The 19,069-nt window shown below is 43.0% G+C and overlaps 1 protein-coding gene and 1 long non-coding RNA gene across 4 annotated transcripts; both read left to right on the forward strand.

Annotated features, from left to right (window-relative positions):
• Positions 1 to 898: 898 nt before the first annotated feature.
• Positions 899 to 2,461, forward strand: LOC111258258. The gene is made up of 2 exons (XR_002678914.1): positions 899 to 2,001; positions 2,149 to 2,461. It is a non-coding gene; the product is annotated as an uncharacterized LOC111258258 (long non-coding RNA).
• Positions 2,462 to 12,645: 10,184 nt separating this feature from the next.
• On the forward strand, positions 12,646 to 18,611 carry LOC101764144 (disease resistance protein RPM1). Of its 3 annotated transcripts, XM_004978980.4 has the most exons (3): positions 12,646 to 12,853; positions 14,718 to 14,774; positions 15,573 to 18,611. In XM_004978980.4, the coding sequence occupies exon 3, from the start codon at positions 15,580 to 15,582 to the stop codon at positions 18,304 to 18,306; it is 2,727 nt and encodes a 908-aa protein (XP_004979037.1). In that variant the 5' UTR covers positions 12,646 to 12,853; positions 14,718 to 14,774; positions 15,573 to 15,579; the 3' UTR covers positions 18,307 to 18,611. The 3 variants fall into 3 exon arrangements, with proteins under 3 accessions (XP_004979037.1, XP_012704071.1, XP_004979036.1); XM_012848617.2 differs by lacking the exon at positions 14,718 to 14,774; XM_004978979.2 differs by lacking the exon at positions 12,646 to 12,853 and having other exon boundaries at positions 14,492 to 14,774.
• Positions 18,612 to 19,069: the final 458 nt, after the last annotated feature.

Here is a 19,069-nt window from a genome sequence, read left to right on the forward strand (position 1 = left end):
CGGTGGAGCATCGTGCAAGGGTGAGAACTGAGAAGATTCAAGTAAAGCGGATGGAGGAGCTTCAGTCCGTACGACTGTACCTGAATTGTTTCTAGTGACATGTCATTTATGTCCTACGAAGGAAGCTGCTTTTTGTTTTTCCTTCTGAACTTGATAACTGATGGCCCTTTTATTGCTCATTCCAGCAAATGCATAAGCCGGTGCCCTTTTCTTTTTTCTTTTTTTGAAACATGTGCCCTTTTCTCGCAAGCATGGCTTTAAGCTACCAATGGATCATTCACACATTTTTTTTCTGAATGATGTTTTAATTTATCACTGTCAAATATAAAAGAAAATGTATCAGTTGACGTGTTTTGTGATTTGAGTGTGCATTTTCCCTAATCATGTGCGCTATACAACTGTGAAAATCTGCAATGCTTACATGGGCAGCCATGGTGGGAAATCCAGGTAACCAGCTTGTAGTTTTGTGGATTAATCTTCATAAAAAGTTAATTACAAGTTAAGTGTGCAAGAACAAGAAGTTGGGAGTGGAATGAACTTATTCAACATCAATTTTTTTATGAAAGAAGTCTTGATGTAGATTTCCTTTGAATCATTTATCTGAATACTGAGAGTTTGTTTATGGGGTGTTTGGATACTAGGTGCTAAACTTTAGCAGTGTCACATTGGATGTTCGGATGCTAATTAGGAGGACTAAACATGAGCTAATTATAAAACTAATTGCAGAACCTTGTGCTAATTCGCGAGACGAATCTATTAAGCCTAATTAATCCGTCATTAGCAAATGGTTACTGTAACACCACATTGTCAAATCATGGACTAATTAGGCTTAATAGATTCATCTCGCGAATTAAACTCCATTTGTGCAATTAGTTTTTGTAATTATTATGTTTAATACTCCTAATTAGCATCAAACATCCGATATGACATATGCTAAACTTTAGTGGGGTGTATCCAAACACCCCCTAACGACTCATGATGTGGCAGCCACGTGACTGAAAATACCTCGTAGAGCTGTTGCAGGATGTAGTTCTCTGGTTTCGAGAGATGACGGTTTTACATATCAGGTTTCAAGTTATGGTAAAAATTAAACTAATAAGAGGGTTAGGGAACCAAAATAAGAGATTTCTGTGGACGCTTTGTTCATTTGTTATAAACTTAGAGAACTGCTCCGGTGGTTCATTTGTTTGCTTTAAAATCTGTGCGCTTTTTTAAAAGAGGACCACCGGAGCAAATCTCATAAACTTATATTAATTCTGAGCATGCAGAATTGTAACTGGCCACCTAAATTCAAGGAACAAAAGGTTTTAACAACTTTTTTCCTGACTGGTGAAGATGACTGGAAGTCTGTAATCCTTGGAACATTTCAGAGCTCTGAACCACTATTGTAAATTTGTAAACCAAGTATTTTCAAACCCTCCAGTTTTCCTTCACTTTACATACAATTCTGAAAAAATAATTTATACTCTAGATACTGAGATTAAACCCACACTTTTTATGGCTCAAAAATTTTTAGCCAAAATTAATAATGGCGAAATCATAGGCACATGTTGATTTGAAGAAAAAAACAGACATCATAGGCATGCAGAGTGACTTGGGACGACGAGTCGAGTCCATCCAAGTGTTTCTGCTGTCCTTGCTATCTAACGTTTGCAGCAGCTTGCAGAGCTGGCAGCTGCCATTGTGAGGATGTGATTGTGAATTGTGATGGGTCCTTCCAAATTCGATATTCAGACAAGGTCAGGGTCGCTGTTGCATAATTATTTTCTGAACCGAGGTTGTTTCGAACAATTGTCTCGAACATCCGGAGCTGAATCATTTGCCAGTCTGGCGAGAGCATCTCTCTCCTCTTGACGTCTTGCCTTCTTGGTCATCTCCTCTTCCTCCCTCGGCTCTCGTCTTGCTACCGCCGGGTGAGGCTAGGAGGATTGGGGGAAGAGGTGGCAGCTAGCGGACCGGCCGCCGGCAGATCCGCCATGAGCAACGAGGGCGATGTTCCTGGTAAGTGTGTCCTCTGTGAAAGCTTGTTTTTATTTTTCATGGAGATATTTTTTAAACTTCACTGAAACTGTTTAAAACCATGTGCATGATATATTATTAGTACAATTTCAGTTTCTCGAATCTCACTGATGCGACCAATAACCACAGATAAATGGTGATATGTCGGCGGGATGCATTCGACATTGATGTCTTTGTTATATGTACTACGTAGGCCCCTGTTGCTGGGATTACAGTCACTTGGGAAGAAGAGTGGAATCCATCCAAGTGTTTCTGCTGTCTTTGCCATCTCACGTTTGCAGCAGCTAGCAGAGCTGGCAGCTGCCATTGTGAGGATGTGATTGTGATTGGTGCTGGCAAATTGGATATTTCAGACAGGGTCCTTAAGGTCCCTGTTGCATAATTATTTTCTGAACCGAGATTGTTTCGGCTGATTATTTTCTGAAAAGCTGAAAAGCTGAAACGGCTGATTTGTTGTGAGAGGAAAACACTGTTTGGTGGCTGATAAGCCGACTGAATAAGCTGAAGCGAACAGGCCGAATTTTCTCGGACCCCGGAGATGAATCATTGCCAGTGTGGCGAGAGCATCTCTCTCTTCTTGACTTCTCTCCTTGGTCGTCTCCTCTTCCTCCCTCGGCTCTCGAGAGCTGCTCTTTTTTTTTTTTCTGAATTGCAACATTGGTGCTGCGAGAGCTGCTCTTTTTTTTTCTTTTGCTCATTGTTTCACATTTGATAATGTATTACACGCCCTTGTGCGCCTGTACTACCACGAAGTGCACATTTGGGATGAGGCTTCATCTGTATCTGTCTGAATTGCAACTTTAGAGCTCTAGAAGCTGCTCTTATTTCTTTCTTTCCCTTATTGTTTCACGTTGGATAATTTATACGCCCTTGCGCATCCGTACCACTACCATGAAGTGCAAATTTGATCCATTACCCATCCAATCGAGCTGATGTATTTCCTGAAAGGATACTTTTATTTAAAATTTACAGTTGTCCATTATTTAGTTTGCTTTCTTTAATGGTGAACTTTTTTTTCAGGATGAAATGTCTTTCGTGTGTAAAAAAAAGTATATATTTGTCAATTCAACTTTGATGTTTTTTCAGGTAACCTGGTCATGTACATATGCTGTGTTGGAAGAATTGACCGTGTAACTTAATTAATAAACACAAATAAATCATGAAATGAGGTACCTAATATGTTTGAAAATATGTCGATTTTTATCCCCATGCAGCGAAAGTGCAAAACTGGATGTCTTGACAAGGAATTTCAAAGTTTTGTCAGTTCATACACATGGTAAAACAAACTGTTTGTATAAGTGAAAGCAAATAGTTTAATTTAAGATGTAGTTGGTCCTACAAAAATGTAGAAAACTTCAGCAAAATACGAAGCATGAGGTTATCATAAAGAAAATCGTCATTGTTTCCGTTATCTAAAAAACAGCATCAAGTCAAATTCATTGAAGAATAAAATTTGGCATCTGATTCTGTTCTCAAATTCAATCAAGGTTGACAAGCTGCAGATCAATTAAATAGCCTCCCGTGCATCAGCAGACCATTGACTTGTTCCTCTGCTGATATGTTTCACAGCTATGTATGAATTAGATTTGGAAGTTACTTAATACTTTATAAAACAAAATCTGCCACTATGTCCATAGATGAGATGATCAGATTTCTTTTTCTAAATGTGTGTCAAGTTGGAATAATGAACCTAGCAAGTGACAAATTGTTTACATATTATATGACTGGTTGGTACCAAGTGCGCCTTTTCTTTTTCGCGATGACCAAGTGATCCTTTGTAATTGGCTTATTCGAGGCTGTACCTCGTGGACGACTTGTGCCGAAGCTCAACGAGTAGTATCTTTTTTTTTAAAAGCTGGCAGTTATAATTGGTGAGTTACTTCACTGCGAACTTTGCTCAAAATATGTGGGGTGTCTAAGAGCATCTCATGATCTTTTAGGTTTATAGATATTATTATGCATCTTGATATAAGGTATATCTAAGTGCATAGTAAAATCTATAAATCTTAAAAAGCTAAAATGGCCTATAATTTGAGACAAAGGGAGTACTAAAATATACATAAAAACTACAAAAATGGCTCCAACATTGTACCTATACGGATTGCTATACTTAAAATTTTTACATTATCACTTAAATTTCTCTCTCCTGAACCCAAATATACTAATCCAACTCTTGGATTGCTATACTCTCTTTTCTCATGTGGGAGAAACTGTTAGACTATATTTGGTGTCAACACCCTCCAAGTCTTGTACCACTATTATTCGCCCTCGAGGCTCAATGCAATACAACCCACGCATTATACATAATCTTTTATGGTATCATGAGTCTAGAATCAAACCCTAGGCCTCCGGCTTCCTGAAAGGGCATCTAGGCCCCATGTGAGTTTTGGTGATTGAATGACAAAAGCAATTAAAGGACTAGTGAGCTTGTTGAGCTTTGGCAAGGCTTTTATTAGAAATGACAAAGTCAAGCTCATATCATATGAAGCATGCAAAAGTAAAGAAATGACAAGCAATGATTGAATTGAGTGAAAGACACAAAGATGGAAGTAAAATTGTATGGTCTCATTGGTTGTTTGCTTGTATAATCAAAGAAAGTTGAAAATAGCATGAGGATTGATCAAGATTATAACAATGATATAAGTGATCAAGAGCAATGGTGAATTGAATGGAATTTCAACGATAGGTTGCTTGGTCACATGAATGGTATTCCTTATTATCAAGAAATAATATTTGACCAAGTATTTAGTATTTCAAGGAAACTTAAGATAGAAGATTACTTGATCATAATAGTCGTATAAGAACGATATTTAAGTATGAATCAATTTCATTTATTGAAGAAGTGAATTTCAATGGGTATTCATTGTTGATGTCAAAGCAAAGCTAAACTCAAAGTGGCATGATTGGAGGAAGAAGTCAAGCAAGTGATTGGCAATGAGGAACTAAGCAAAGTTTGGTAAATCGACAGCTTGAGCCATGGGATCTTTGCTAGGGTGAAGAAGCTAGTGCTTGGGAGAACTTTGAGGAACCAATCAAGCCATGAAAAGTGAAACATTGCGAAGCATCAAACTATTGTTGGATCATAAGAATTGAGGTGACTTGAGTATGTAAATTTGATTATTGATCATATATGTTGAGGAACATCAAGTCACTAGCTCAAGGAGGATAATGCTCAAGAAAGAGAGAAAGAAACACTTGGAAACCCCTCAAAATATAATTTTGAAGAAAAGCGGCACGATGAATATGTTAAAGCTCAAGTGGTTGATATTGTGTTTATTCTTGTATCTTGAGTATAGGTAATGCCATACTATCAAGAGGGATGCAACATGGATAGCTTCGCTTATGTCTCGGCGCTCAAACCTAACCTCCAAGTGCTAACATGAGAGAAACACTTGTCACAACACTTGCACTGGGTGGTCTTGGAGCTTGTTTTCAGTTGGAATGGATACTCCTCAGAAAAAGCTTTCTATCAAGTCCAAGATCATCGAATTCGGATTCTGGAGTAAAAGGTTATGGCCTTTTCTCTTAAATGACTTATGTTGTCCAATGGACTTGTGGAAATTCCGGAGAATTCTACAGAAATTCTGTAAGTTGCGGAGATTCTAGAGAATTTTGCGGAGTTTCCATAGATTTTCGAGAGATGGAAAATATCCAGAGTTTTTGAAGATTTTTGCAGAGTTTTCAGAACTTTTTGAACCTAATGGTTACTTTTGGGGTTCTGGAGTTTCCGGAGATTTTTTCGGGGTTTTCAGAACTTAACAGCCCAACGGCTAGTTTTTGGGGATGGGTATTTATACACCTTACCCCCTTCCCTTTAGAGTTGCTAGTTCCTATTGGTGTTTTATACCTGGCAACCTACTGAGGGGTATCCCAAGGTAGTAGACTGGTTGGTAGGGGATCATCGGACCTAAAACTCGAAGGTAAAAGCGAGGATACAAGACACGGATTTATACAGGTTTGGACCGCTAGAGTAGTGTAATACCCTACATCCTGTTTGGGGTGTTGTATATTGCGCCCTGCGTTTGGGTGTTGTTTGGTGTTGAGAATTTGGTCCTCTGTTGTGGTTCTATGAGGTCTTCGTCTACCGATCTAGGGACCCCTACCCTCCTTTATATACTTCGGGGCAGGATTACTAGTCGGTTACAAGGAGGAGTCCTAGTAGAATTATAGGGTACGAGTCCTAGTAGGATTATAGTGAATCCTAGTAGGAGTATGCCTTCTTCCTTCCTTGCGGGTATTAGGGATCTATCCCCAACAAGACCTCGAGCACTTCATAGTCCAATGTAGCAGTCTTCGAGTACTTTTCATATCCTCGCCGAGTAGTTTTAGTGCTTCTCGAGTACTTTGTCTAGCTGAATCTTCAAAGTTCCTCAAAGTTGTCATGGGACTATGGTATGCTTAAGCCCTTGATCATCTTGATTTTGTAAGCTTCATTGTGATATGGACGGCGGCGAAAGTCGCACTCCATATGAAGTAGCTCCTGAGCCTTAGGTTTAATCGAAGATTCAGACTGAGGGTCAATAAAATCTTGAATCTTCTTCTTTCATCTTGAAAAATCAACTATTGGGTGTAGCTTATCAGCCTCCGAGCCTTGGAATGATTAAATAATCAATTCAATGGTCTTTATTCTTCACGCAAATCATCTTTCGAGTAGTCATTTAGCGTCCAGCCCCCGAGCTTATGCGCCAGGTGAGCCGTAGGAGCCACGTCGAGTAGTTATTTGGTACTTAGCCCCCGAGCTTGGAAGCTAGCTGAGCCATTGGAGATATTCCGAGTAGTAATTGGCGCTTAGCCCCCGAGTTTAAGAGCTAGTGGATCCATTGTAGGTACGTTGAGCGTCCTGGAGAGTTGTCGCCAGAGCTTGACTTGTAAAAAATATACATTATGTAGCATATTTGTAGAATTTGAAACTACTGAAATTTATTTAGTGATAAATATAATGTAAATATTGTGTGTCATGCTCTTGTTTCGGCCATATTTCTCCCGAGTAGTTAGCCACTTACGTTTAGGCTCTCAGTCTCTGTTTAGCCATTGCCACTGCGCGTGAGATCATTGTCTCATGTACGCATACTGGCACTGTTGCTACGGAGATCTTTATCTCGCGTCCTAGCATTTAGGCATGATAAAAGATCCAAGACTTTCACGAACTGAGGCGTGTTCTGCTCAAGAAGATTAGCGACCACTAAGAGGATGGATTTAAAATAAGTAGTCGGCATTGCAACAAAAAGAGAGCGTGATTGCACTTAAAGTAGTTGTTGGGACTTTTCTACCTTTTGGCGAGAAGAACGTGTATTGCCGCGCATAGGATTTGTGCCTCCTTAGGGTGTAGCCCCTGTGAGCCTCCAGCACTCAGTGCACCAAACTTGTGGCCGTAGCCTTCGAAATTCGATGTACCAAGCCTGTTGGCGGAGCTTCCGGAACTCAGTGCATAAAACCCGTGGCTATAACCTCCATAATTCGGTGTACCAAGCCCATGGCTATCGGTTAACATGCCCCAGGAATAATTGGCAAAGTGTAGCTCTAGAGGGTAATTTTTGTCGAAAGGCGTACACAAAAAAGTACTCGGTGCGTTGCCTTGCATGCGGAAAATAAGCTAGAAAAATTATATAAAATAATTTAAAAAGCGACTTAGCTTGATTCGTGGACGATTGTCGACAAAGCCGTGGCAGTCATCGTGAAGCCGCGACGGTTGTTGATGAAGCCGATTAGTCGGAATCAATTCCGACTAGTTGTTGATCACGTGGAACCCGTCCTCGACTAGTTTTCTAGTCGAGATGAGTAGTCGAAGTAGACCGTCCTCAACTAGTTTTCTAGTCGAGACAAGTAGTCGAAGTAATCCGTTCTCGACTAGACGAGTAGTCGAAATAGTAGTCGTCAGCTTGATTATTTGCCTCAATCTGCGCGTGACTTGATCGACGAGCCATATGCAGTAGCCTGTGGTGGAAACCAACTCGGTCTTAGATTGGAACGCGGAGCACATCAATTCTACCTCGACGTAGATTTGTTTGCTCGGAACTCCAACTCGACGACTTGCTCCTTGTCAAGTAGATTGATCTTGATGATGAGGTCCTTCAAACTCGCTTGATGATCTCGACGATCATCCCTACCTAGCACGCCAGATGTCGATGTTTTATACCCAACAACCTACCGAGAGGTATCCCGAGGTATTAGATTGGTTGGTAGGGGATCGTCGGACCTGGAACTCGAAGGTACAAGAGAGGACACAAGATATGGATTTATACAGGTTCGGGCCGTCAGAGTAGCGTAATACCCTACATCCTATTTGGGGTGTTGTATATTGCACCTTGTACTTAGGTGTTGTTTGGTGTTGAGAATTTGGTTCTCTATTGTGGTTCTATCAGGTCTTCGCCTACCGATCTAGGGACCCCTACCCTCCTTTATATACTTCAGGGCGGGATTACTAGTCGGTTACAAGAAGGAGTCCTAGTAGGATTAAAGGGTATGAGTCCTAGTAGAATTATAGGGGAATCCTAGTGGGAGTCTGCCTTCTTCCTTCCTTACGGGTACTGGGGATCTATCCCTGACTGTTCCCCACACACAAAACACATCTCCATAGCCCTTTTGAGCCCCCCCCCATCTCTAGGATTGCAAGAGATTTGAGAAGAGAAGAGAATGGGTTGAGGGATTGAAAGATTGAGTGAAAGAGAGCAAATCCTTCCTTGAGCACTCGAGTTCATAGCAAGAGATCTTCGTGGCGTTTGTTACTTTTGGAGGTGAAGACTCTTAGACAGCTAGGCGTCGCCCTGTGAGCACCCAAGCTTGTGGTGTGCCACGGGAAGTTTGTGAAGGCTTCAATTTCGCCTCCGCAAGGGAAGAAATTAAGAAGTGAAGTGGGGAAAGGGTTGAGAGCAACTCGGCTTCATTGGAAGCACCCACCGGAGATGTAGGAATCCTCAATAAAGGAATTCAAACTTTGGTAAACAAATCCTTGTGTCTCTTGTTCTTGATTTGTTGATTTTACTAGTTGTTTCTTGTGCTAGCTCATTTCTAGGGTTCATCTTGATCTATCATTTGAGAAGGTTTGAGCTACAAGTATCTAGTGAAATAGCTTGGTAACAACTCAACGGTGTATGGTAATTCATCGATCTACTTTTGGTTGAGTTTTGCATAGGCGTATTGTGAAACTTCTATTATCTCTGGATACTCTGTAGATTTCTACGGAAGCTCTGCAAGTTGCGTAGAATCCGAAAAATCTCCGGAGTTTCTGTAAGTTACTAATTCAGCTGCAAGTTTTTTTTAAAAAAATTAGATTTGCCTATTCACCCCCTAGGCAACATCAAAGGTCCTTTCACTTCCGCTGCCATCGTGCTGCCCCTGGGGAGATCGATCTCCACCGGGGAAGCGCCCTCATTGGATGCGCAGCTGATCCCTCTGATCCACCGCGACCGTCGTGGCATAGCAGCATGCAGGCGTCCCGCCGGGGGCTATGCCGTCGTCACCGCCCCTACCTTGCATTAGACCTTATGCCCCCCCTCCCATCTACTACTCCAGCGCCGCAACCTCTACTACCCTTGAGTGCGATTTCGCTGCACTTTGTGCATGAGTGCGTGGTTGTGGAGGAGCATGGGGGCGCTAGGCCACCATGCCCCACCCCTAACTCATCGACTCTCTCCTCCACGTCATCGTGTGGTACCGCCATCCCCACCGGGCATCTGGTTTGTGTTCCCCATTCCATTTGTCAGCGTTGCTTCTACCGCTATTGTGAAGCGTGAGTACGTGCCTGCGGGGGGAGGGGCATGAGGTTGCTGGCCACCACGCTGCTGAAGAGGAGGCGCTGCTCAGGCCACACTTTGCCTGCCAAGCTTGCCTGCTGGGCGAGCTAGGTGCACCCAAGATTGTACCTGGGTCTGTCTTACTGTTGCTGTTTTTTTCTTCCCGATCAGGGATTAGGTTTGCGTCACCCTGCCGTTCTTCATCTCTTCATCGTCGACACTCCCGACGATGAGGTTGTCGTTGCACCCTCTCAGGCTATAGTGCTGATGCTTGTGATCAAGCCATCATCGTCGGTGTTGCCACCTTTTCAAGAGGTGGCACCACCCATGCTGCTAGTCCTCGTCACGCTGGCTCTCGGTCTGAGTCCGCGCCTATTTCTACATGCTCACGGACACTGCCGCCGATGTTGCTGAAGGAAGATGCATTTGCGCTCTTTAGCTGCACCATCTACCAGCGTAGTCGGCTCATCGTCCTGCTGAACCTGTCGGCAAGAAGCTGCTGATTTTGTGCACTTGTGTGCCTCTGTTGATGCTTCGGACCTGCGCCCTCCTCCACGGCTTCGACCACGTCCACCTCGACCTCGGCTACTTCGGCACTAAGGGCATATACTCCTCATGTGCTACTCATCGGTTTTCACTCAAGTCGTAGCATTTGCACCAGTATTCCGACTGTGGGGGATGTCTCCATTATTCTCCAACCTGTCCATTCGTGTTGCTCTCGCTACGACTGTGGGGGATGTTAGACTATATTTGGTAGTATAGGAAATATTTCGGGAAGCTTCTTGCTCCCGAAGTCTTGTACCCCTATATATTCACCCTCGACGCTCAATGCAATGCAACCCACGTATTATACACAATCTTACATAAATTATCTATTTCCAATTGACACTTCCGTGTCAGGCTTGTCCCCTCCACCTCCGCGCAACCACGCTACCACCATCCTCCCCATTTCCCAGCACCAGCGCCACCATCCTCCACCACCTATCCCACGCCCTGCCATGGCTCCTGCCACCCATACTGCCCCCCCTTCCCCCCTCATTCATAGCTGCATAGAACTTGCCGACCTGGTCCCGCCAGGGCGGCAAGGGGGTGCACCAAATCCGCCAGTGAAACTCCTCCTGGGGGAAAATAAGTCATTTTCTTCCTTGTACATTTTGTTTATTTTAAGTTTTTTAACTATGAGAAGTGTACACAAAATTAAACGATGCTGCTGGGAATGTGGCAACAAATTAATCGAACTTATGTTCATTATGAAATTTGAAATATTTTGTTTTATTTTGAAAGAAGCCCTAAAGATGTAAACCATTTATATGAGGTACGGTGCTCGTGTTTTACCCGAATTTATTTGTAAATTTACGAAGCGGATGCAAAGATAAATGCATCTATGGTTTTTTTCTTACTCATATATGAGCGAATCATACAAAATCAAGACTTCTATAGGTTGATGCATGGCATTGTCCTTTGTCTAGGCTGTCAAAATATAAATGAATTACTAACCTTTCCTATCGACACTAGTAGAGAATTGGCTTTCCATACGCCCCCTTTTGTCCCGGTTTAAAGTTGGCCCGGGACAAAAGGTTCACCAACCGGGACTAAAACTCGGTCACTGGTGGGGGGCTCACCAACCGGGACCTTTTATCCCGGTTGCAAAGGCTAGTGGGAAAAAAAAGACTCTGAGAGGCCTTTTATCCCGGTTTAAAACACCAACCGGGATAAAAGACCCCCCTTTTAACACCAACCGGGATAAAAGGGTCAAGAGCCTTTTATCCCGGTTTGTAATACCAACCAGGATAAAAGGGGATCATTTATCCCGGTTGGTGTTTGAAATCGGGATAAAAGGGTCCCCAACGAGGTGACTGGAAGGTGGCTGGAAGAGGTTTAAATCCTCGAACCCTTTTATCCCGGTTTGTAATACCAACCGGGATAAAAGGGGGTCTTTTATCCCGGTTAGTGTTTCGAACCGGGATAAAAGGGTCCCCCACGAGTTAATACAAAAGGATAGCATCCCCTACATACTCAGATGTGGTGTGTAGGTGGGATGGTAAGGAAGCTATGCGCGAGGCTAGAGGTTGTGGGTTCGAATCCCACGAACCGCGCACGCGCATATTTCGCGTGAAAAATCCTGGGAGCTCGGGATTTTTTTTTGCAGTGTCCCGGTTGAGTGACCCGGGATAAAAGACCCCCCTTTTGTCCCGGTTGGTTTATCCCAGATGCATTTTCGGGATATTTGCACCCTACCAACCGGGACTAAAGCTCAATTCTCTACTAGTGCGACTTAAGTTTTTTGATTGAATTAGTTGATACATGTAACTCAATATGATATCAGGATTAGAGGTCTCGAGTTCGAATTATGGCGGGCGCAATTAAATAGAATAATTACAGCCGACTCCCATTTCCGTAAATTAAGGTCCAATGACAATTGCTAAATTCTCCATATTTTTTATCAGTTTAAACTTTTATGTTGAATTTGTCAATGCGTGCAAATAAATATGGGCACTAAGGATGCAATAAGGTTGTTTCGTTCAAATCAATATGTGCCCTAAGAATGCAGTCTTGTTGTTCTACGACCATCAATTAACTCACTCTAGTGCACTTTTTATATTTAACATAGAGAATGTACAATCGAATAAAAAAATGTGCACATGAAATTCATTTTGAGTAAACGTCAGCGAGAGCCCCAACACATGGAGGGATAAGAACAAGCAATTAATAACTACTAGGCACATCCTAATCACAATCAGGGGGTTGTTGCTGAAGGCGACTGTTGGTGGGCTAGGACCCGCTGGGTGCTGGCGAGCCTGGCCCCAACCACAAGGTGTCGGATATTATGAGAGCTCCTTGTGAGGAAACGCTTCGATGGCGACTGGACCATCACCGGTTGGTCGAGACCGGAGACTTTGCCAAGTCTTTGTAAACAATTCAGAATTTTTAAGCGAATAATGGGGGAGTTGGGTGCAAAGAATTGATCAGCAAAGGACACAGAAAAGAGGCCGGACTCTATAGGTAAGTAGCTTGCTCACATGCTTCTCACGGTCTCCAAGAGTCACGGCCTTCTTCTCGTCCTCTTAGCCTGAGAGGCCTTCCACTACGACAAACTGCAGGTGCGTACTGGTTCCTGCCTGCAGCTCATGAAACCCAGCATCGTTCAATTTCTAGTTCATTTCACGTTGTTAATTAGCTGTTGTGTTTGACTTCTTAATCTTGCTCTTCGTGTATGGGTCGTGTCTGAAGACTCTAGCACACAGTTTGTTCACTCTGCATCTTAGGTCAATATGGTGTCCATATCATTGTCAATATGGTGGTGGCAAAGAAGAGAGATCACAGTCGTTACGATTCGATTGTAGAAAGGCCCTACCTGTAGCCATCGTGTTACTTGTCTTAATCCTTGTCTTAATCCTAGAAGAGGTCACGAATTCATCTTACCTTTGGGTTGGTTAAACCTATATATGGATGCCATCACGCCCTTGTACTTCCCCAGGTTTATAAGCAGTTAGTTCTTCCTCCCTTCCTTCCCTTCATTTACTGGTGGAACATTCAACTTTCTCACAAACTTTTGGTTCCTAATAGATTTGGTACATGGGGCGGTCTGTGAACCTCATATGCTCATGAGCTCAAAAGGTTTGTTTTCAAAACAGAATGATACGGAAACAATCGAGTGTTGAGATGGAGAGAAAATTTCCAAGTGTGACGTAAAGAGTGTGTTTGGTTGGACTTCCACAAAAGTACTTTTACTGCCGTAAAAATCAAAAGCCAACCAAAGGAAGTTCCCGGATTCTATAAAGAAAATAGCTTTTCCATAGCACACAGGGCTAGAGACTTGCTTCAACTGGCTGTGGGATCGATGTTTTTGTGAAAATAACCCACTTGCCGCTCGTTATGTTGGTACCGGTTCGTTCTTTTCTTGTGATTCCCCTCCCCATCCACGAGAACAAGCAACGGGGCGTTCCTCCTGGTGTGGAGCAGAAGAAGTCCATTTATGGCCATCGAACCGCAAAATCAGTAATTTTTGACCACTCAACTGTCAAAATTGTTCAAATTTGATCATAAGGTTGTTTTTTAGATTGTTTCGCTGATGTGGACACCACATGATGGTGGGACCCACATGATCAGGTCATCTCTCCATGCCCCTCCTTTCTCTCTTTCTCTTCTCCCATCCCACCACCCCCCATCTCCTCGACGCCGCCACCCCCATCTCGCCATCACGCCTAAAAATCGCCGGATGGCGATGACAACATGAGGAGCGCCGCTGGTTGAACCTCCGCGCTGCCTTTGCCATCGCTCCACCTCGCGTTGCGCTGCTTGCAGCAGCCCGAAGCTCGTTTAATTTGCCAGGGTTGCCGTGCGTCGGAGCAAGAGGACGCCCCAGGAGCTTCACCTCGCCAAGCCGCAGGCGACCCGCACCTTCTCATTGCTGTTGGACTGTCGGAGGTCCACAGTCCACTGGCACGGAGCAGTTTTTTTTTCTCTTACCAGATAAAATAATCAGGCCTCAGCAAATTCAGCCCGGCCTGATTTTTTTTAAAGAGTAACTAGCCCGGCCTGATTTACCGGCTCATAAAACAACCGGTCTCGGTCCTACCGGCCCAACGATTTCTTCTATTCTTACACGTGGAAAAAGATAGGCAGCCCATACTTGTCCAAAAACTCCCAGGCCTAGGCATGTATTTGAGCCCAAAAGGCTCGGCCTTTTTGTGTGGTCAGCCGGCGCAGCAGGTACAGGTAGATGGGCCGGGTCTCACGGAACAATCGCCTTTTCCACTTCAGTACTACTCCACCAGACCACACCTTGCGGCACGGCATCCCGTGGCCTCGGCGTGCTCGCCGGAATGCGCCGCCGAGATCGACGGGCTACGGCGGCGCGCCGGCACGGCCGCGCGCGTTGGCGGCGCGCGCGCAGATATAGACGCCTGACCCCTGTAATTTTAGCTCCATTCTCATCTTGCTTTGTTTAATTTGCTCCTGCAGGTTTGGTCGGACTGCAGGTTCCATCCTCCCGTTCCGATCCGCACAAGCCTTCAGCAGGTGCGCGTTCGCCCCTCCTCCGATGAATTCAAGTTTTCCTGTGATAGCCTTGTTCCTTTTAGATCTAGATGCAAATAAGATAATGTAGATGGACGCTAGCCACTCATTAGATGTGTTCAGGTTTCCAGTGATGGCCTTGTTCGTTTTAGTTGTAGATGCAAATAAAGAGACTTTTGATGGACATTAGGAACCATGCTCCGAACAAGGAATGACACTGGGAGCCTTGCTGCAGCTATAATGTTACTATACAGTTTCAGATATCCAGAAAATGGGGTAACATCTTGGACTTTCTGCCCAAGTTCCCAGCCAAGTGGCTCTATATGATTTTAGCTTGTTATGAACTATTTTAGTGCAAGCGATTTTCCAGAATGTCTCATTTCTGGATGTTGATATATGTTCCCTCCATCCCAAATTACTATTCATTTTGGCTTTTCTAGGTACATAGATTTTGCTATGCATCTGGATAATATATGGTATGTCTAGATACGTAGCAAATGTTATGCACCTAGAAGAACGAAAACGAATAGTAATTTGGGGCGGAGGGAGTAGTTGATATATGTTTACAGTTGCTTTTTCCAATAAATGTTGGTTACATTTCTTTATGCTATTTGTATAGTTGATATATGTTTATAGAATAGTCGAGGCATATGAGTCAAACTCCTCTTGTCTTTCCCAAATTCTTTTTTTTTCTCGAGAGCAATATCTGTTTGCCTATGAGTGACTGCATGAGTTGACCTGGTGTCTTTTTGCTGAACTCTTTTCCCTACAAGTGACATGGTTTGTATCTCTGTTTTTCAGCGGAAATATGGCAGAAGCAGTTCTCCTTGCTGTCACGAAGATTGGCTATGCTTTAGCGAATGAAAGTGCTACGGTCATTATAAATAAGCTGTCTGAAAAAGTTCAAGCTCTGAAGGAACTGCCACGGAAAATGGATCTAATAAGGATGAAATTGACATTAATGAGTGATACTATACAAGAGATCGGCACAGTCTACCTCATAGATAAGCCTGTCAAGAGTTGGATTGGGGAGGTCCGGAAGGTGGCTTACCATGTTGAAGATGTCATAGACAAATACTCATATCATATTCTTGAGATAGAGGAAGAAGGGTTCCTGATGAAGTACTTCATCAAGGGTACCCATTATGTCAAAGTTTTCAGTGACATTGCTGATGAAGTAGCTATGGTAGAACAGGACATTCAACAAGTTGTTCTGATGAAGGATCAGTGGTTGCAGCATTCCCAGCTTGTTCCTGACAAACTTGCCATGATTGAAAGGCAGCGGTCCCAAGATGGTTTCCCAGATTTTGTCAAAGATGAAGATCTAGTAGGAATTGAAAAAAATAGAAAATTGCTGTCTGGATGGCTGTACTCGGATGAGCTGGATAGCACCGTGATAACAGTTTCGGGTATGGGTGGGTTGGGAAAATCTACCCTGGTAACAAATCTTTATGAACGTGAAAAGGTCAACTTCCCTGTGCATGCTTGGATTGTTGTGTCACAGATCTGCCCGGCAGACGCTCTGTTGAGAAAGCTACTCTGGAAGATTGGGAACATGGTACCACCAGTACCATCAGAAATTGACAAAATGGATGTACACGACTTGAAGGCAGAAATAAAGAAAAAACTCCAAAATAGAAAATGTTTGATTGTATTAGATGATGTCTGGGAGCAAGAGGTATACTTCAAAATACATGATGCTTTCCAGAATCACCAAGCAAGTCGTATTATCATTACTACACGAAAGGATCATGTTGGAGCCATCGCTTCGTTGGACCACCACCTTGAGCTAGAACCATTGGATGGCCCTGATGCATTTGACCTTTTCTGCAGAAGGGCTTTTCACAACAAGAAGGACCACAAATGCCCCAAGGAGTTTGAGGAAATTGCTAAATCTATAGTGGATAGGTGTCATGGCCTGCCGCTGGCAATTGTTACAATAGGCAGCTTGTTGTCATCAAGACCACGAATAAACATTTGGAATCAAACATATAATCAGCTAAGGAGTGAGTTGTCAACAAATGATCATGTCCGAGCAATATTAAACCTAAGCTATCATGATCTATCTGGAGGCCTCAGAAATTGCTTTTTGTATTGTAGCTTGTTCCCTGAAGACTACCCCATGTCACGAGAAAGCCTTGTGCGACTGTGGGTTGCAGAAGGCTTTGTTCTGAGCAAAGAAAAAAATACACCAGAGGAGGTGGCTGAGGGAAATCTCATGGAACTAATTCACCGCAATATGCTTGAAGTTGTGGACTATGATGAGCTCGGAAGGGTTAGCACTTGCAAGATGCATGATATTATGCGGGATCTGGCACTCTCCGTTGCCAAAGAAGAAAAGTTTGGTTCTGCAAATGATTATGAAGCAATAATACAGGTGGACCCACATGTTCGCCGATTGTCATTATGTAGGTGGAAAGTTAATACTTCACTTAAGGTTAAATTTCCACGTCTTAGAAGCCTTGTGGCTCATGGAATGATTTCGTCCACCCCTGATTTGTTATCCTCAATTTTGTCTGAATCAAAGCACTTGACTGCTCTAGAGCTGCAAGATTCTAATATCACCGAGGTGCCCACATTTATAGGGAATCTCTTTAATCTGCGGTACATTGGGTTAAGGCGCACCAATGTCAAGTCACTACCAGAGTCCATTGAGAAGCTCTTCAATCTCCACACTCTGGACATCAAGCAAACCCAAATAGAGAAGCTACCACGAGGTATTGTTAAGGTTAAGAAGTTGAGGCACCTTTTGGCTGACAGGTTCGCTGACGAAAAGCAGTCAGATTTCAGATATTTTATCGGAGTCGAATCACCTAAAGGGCTGTCAAACCTGGAAGAACTGCAGACTCTAGAGACAGTGCAAGTGAGCAAAGACTTGGCTGAGCAGCTGAAGAAACTGATGCAGCTCAGAAGCATATGGATAGACAATGTAAGTGCTTCTGATTGTGAAAACCTTTTTGCGACCCTATCGACGATGCCACTTCTTTCCAGCCTGCTTATCTCTGCAAGAGATGTGAATGAGACACTTTGCCTCCAAGCCCTTGATCCGATTTCCACAAAGCTCCACAGGTTAATTGTAAGGGGCCAGTGGGCTTCTGGGACACTGAAGTATCCGATATTTCGCAATCATGGGGAACATCTCAAATATTTAGCGTTAAGCTGGTGTCAGCTTGGAGAAGATCCACTGGGTGTGCTCGCTCCACACGTGCCAAATCTCACCTATTTAAGTCTTAACAGGGTGAATAGTGCAAGCACTTTGGTTCTTTCTGCTGGGTGCTTTCCTCACCTGAAGACGCTCGTCTTGAAGCGAATGCCGGATGTCAAGCAGATGGAAATCGGAGATGGTGCTCTTCCACGTATTGAAGGTCTTTACATTGTGTCCCTAACACAGCTGGATAAGGTTCCTCAAGGCATCGAGTTGCTTCTTTCTCTGAAGAGGCTTTGGCTGCTGTACCTGCACGATGAGTTTAAAACTCTGTGGCAAACGAGTGGGATGCACCAGAAGATGCAGCACGTTCCAGAGATTCGTATCTAGGACAACTAGATGGTAAATCTCCATTGGTATGCTTGTATGATGTGTCTGCTCAGAACTGTGTTTGTTGGGCACTTTATCTCTTTTTATTCCAATAAGCCATGAATTCTTCCTTTTGATTTTTTTTATTGTACATTGAAACACCCATGTATGTGCTGTGTGTTGGTTCAGTTGCTTTAGGAATACTACTTTTGTTCAAGAACACTTCCCTTCTGTATTTAACTTTTGTAAATGATGTTATGGTCAACAGATTTTGTGCATGTGAGGTGCATAATATGTGAACTTACGAACCAGCAGAATATTCATAATTTCAGGGCGTTTACTTTATTTATATGCTACTAAATTGAACAGTGCTCTTCACTTTGCCACTAACTTTTTGCTTTTCATTTTTTATGCTGTTATTCCACGATGGTGCTTCTAGAAAGTTCAATTTCTCGTAATTCTCAGCCAATTTTCCATTAGCACCCAAAAATACTGAAAAAAATATTTTCTAAAACAATATGTGCAGGGACAACTATCCTAAAATTTACTTTTGTTGAAATGTGTACGTTTCGATCTATATCAGCTCTTATGGTACATCCTTTTTAAAGGATTTCTACTATATTGTTTTTCTTCAAAGATGATATAAAAAAATTTGTTTAAATGGTCCTGGGTTTTTTCATGCTCTTTTTTATATTTCCTATAATATTTCCTGCGCTTTCTGTGATCTTTAGCACATTCTTTTACGTATTTTTAGAGACCATGTAGATGAGCTTTCGCAATAGAA

The sequence above is a fragment of the Setaria italica genome, chromosome VIII, assembly GCF_000263155.2.
Source record: "Setaria italica strain Yugu1 chromosome VIII, Setaria_italica_v2.0, whole genome shotgun sequence".
In the NCBI taxonomy this organism is placed as follows: Eukaryota; Viridiplantae; Streptophyta; class Magnoliopsida; order Poales; family Poaceae; genus Setaria; species Setaria italica.

Excerpts from the sequence above, each read along its gene's own strand:
- LOC101764144 (XM_004978980.4), top strand. The coding sequence starts at position 15,580 with ATGGCAGAAGCAGTTCTCCTTGCTGTCACGAAGATTGGCTATGCTTTA.